Source organism: Penaeus monodon, chromosome 33, assembly GCF_015228065.2.
Source record: "Penaeus monodon isolate SGIC_2016 chromosome 33, NSTDA_Pmon_1, whole genome shotgun sequence".
Classification (NCBI taxonomy): domain Eukaryota; kingdom Metazoa; phylum Arthropoda; class Malacostraca; order Decapoda; family Penaeidae; genus Penaeus; species Penaeus monodon.
Window position 1 is genome coordinate 6,079,656 of NC_051418.1, and position 1,673 is coordinate 6,081,328.

Consider the following 1,673-nt stretch of genomic DNA (forward strand, 5'->3'; position numbering starts at 1 on the left):
GGGTAAAAATAATGTGTGGGTACACACACACACACATTTGTTTCATTCTATACTTGTCTGAAACGAAGTGGACATATAGCTACCATTTAACAGAAACATACAAGAAATTCAAAGGTATATTATTTTGAGTAAATTCTCTTGCAAAAATGATAGTCAAATACATAAGCAACACCTCTACATTTTCTTGAATACTCAGATATAAGAACCATGAGAGATAAATACAGGTCCTTTGTAAGGAGGGAGAACAGAGGGAACAGAAAATGGATTAAAAACTTTAAAAGCAGAAGTGAAGGTAAGCCACAAATAAGTCTCATAAAATACAGAACAGAATGAGGAAGAGTACAAGAAGACAAAAGAGAAATGCAAGAATGCTCAAGGACATTTGCCAAATTTATCACTTTTATATGAAGAAGATAATATTGATGATTGATGACAATGCGCAAATGCAAACAGAGAAATAACCTATGTAAAAGTCAAACCAGTTTCATCTAATACGTAGGTAATAGCTACTAAAATTTCTTTCAAACTTACCTGTCCTTTCTGTCCATTATATTGATTATTTGGAGAACCACCTACCCCACCTCTGGCAACTAATATTTTATCCCCTATCTGATTCAGTTCACCTGAAAGATATAAATAATATGAAGATGCAATATATATTGTGAAGAAAAATAAATAACTTTGAACTGCATTATATAATACTTTTATTGCCACAAATTCTAAATTCACAGTTTTATTTCCTTACTAAACATCACAGGGAACCATATGATAAGAAAACTTATCAAATATGAATTTTCATGCATATCCTCAAGACTCAAATATTTCCATTAAATCAAAAAGCATATACTGACACACAGCATACACAGGTGACTTAATAATCTGAATAGGACTTATAAATCCTTTGATAAAATACTAAAGTACAATATGAGATAAAATAAGATATGGTGGATAATCTAATGGAGATAGACTTGTATAAACTTTATATTCACCAAATATTCAGTTTTACTGTCAAAATTTAATCTAAGTAAATTTCCAATCTGTATAATAACCATCCTTTTAAGTCTCTGAATCTAGTATTATCTATTAAGTATAACCACTCTAAAATGTATGTAATAGCATACCTATTAGTCTCTGATCATCTAATCTGACTGCTGTACCAACTGGAACAGGTATGCAAACATCCTCCCCTTGTTCGCCAAGAATACGAAATTGTCGACTATTTGAACCATTCTCCGAACACCAGCGTTTATCTGGATGAGCCTTCAGGGTCTTTAAGAGATTGGTGTCTGTTCAGAAGAAACATCAATTACTACTTCAGTATACTTACACATATACAGAACTAAAGCTATATGGTACTTGTACTATCCACATACTATATGTTCATATGTATAATGTGTATACAGAAACACAGATGAAATCAAACAATAAGAAAATAAAGAAATCTAAATTTCCTTTCCTGTATATGAATATGATAGACTGATTGTATTATATTCATAATACTATAGAATAGAGAACAGATAAAATTATAGAATTATATCATATCTGATAATTTGATAGTACTATTAATCTAGATTTTCTCAATATATTTGGTACACAAATCATTGATCTAATGCTGAGTTTGGAACTCCTCATCCAACAATGTGGACAATATGAACAAGATGTTTAGACTGTTC

At 30.7% G+C, this 1,673-nt stretch overlaps 1 protein-coding gene across 1 annotated transcript in view; it reads right to left on the reverse strand.

Annotated features, from left to right (window-relative positions):
• The window catches only part of LOC119593966 (GTP-binding protein 10-like), a 9,012-nt gene that overhangs the window by 3,223 nt on the left and 4,116 nt on the right, over positions 1-1,673 (reverse strand). The window contains exons 3-4 of the mRNA XM_037942987.1: positions 1,122-1,286; positions 532-623 (exon numbers count right to left, since the gene is read on the reverse strand). Of these exons, the coding sequence (XP_037798915.1) occupies positions 532-623; positions 1,122-1,286 (257 nt within the window). The remainder of the gene's footprint in view (positions 1-531; positions 624-1,121; positions 1,287-1,673) is intronic.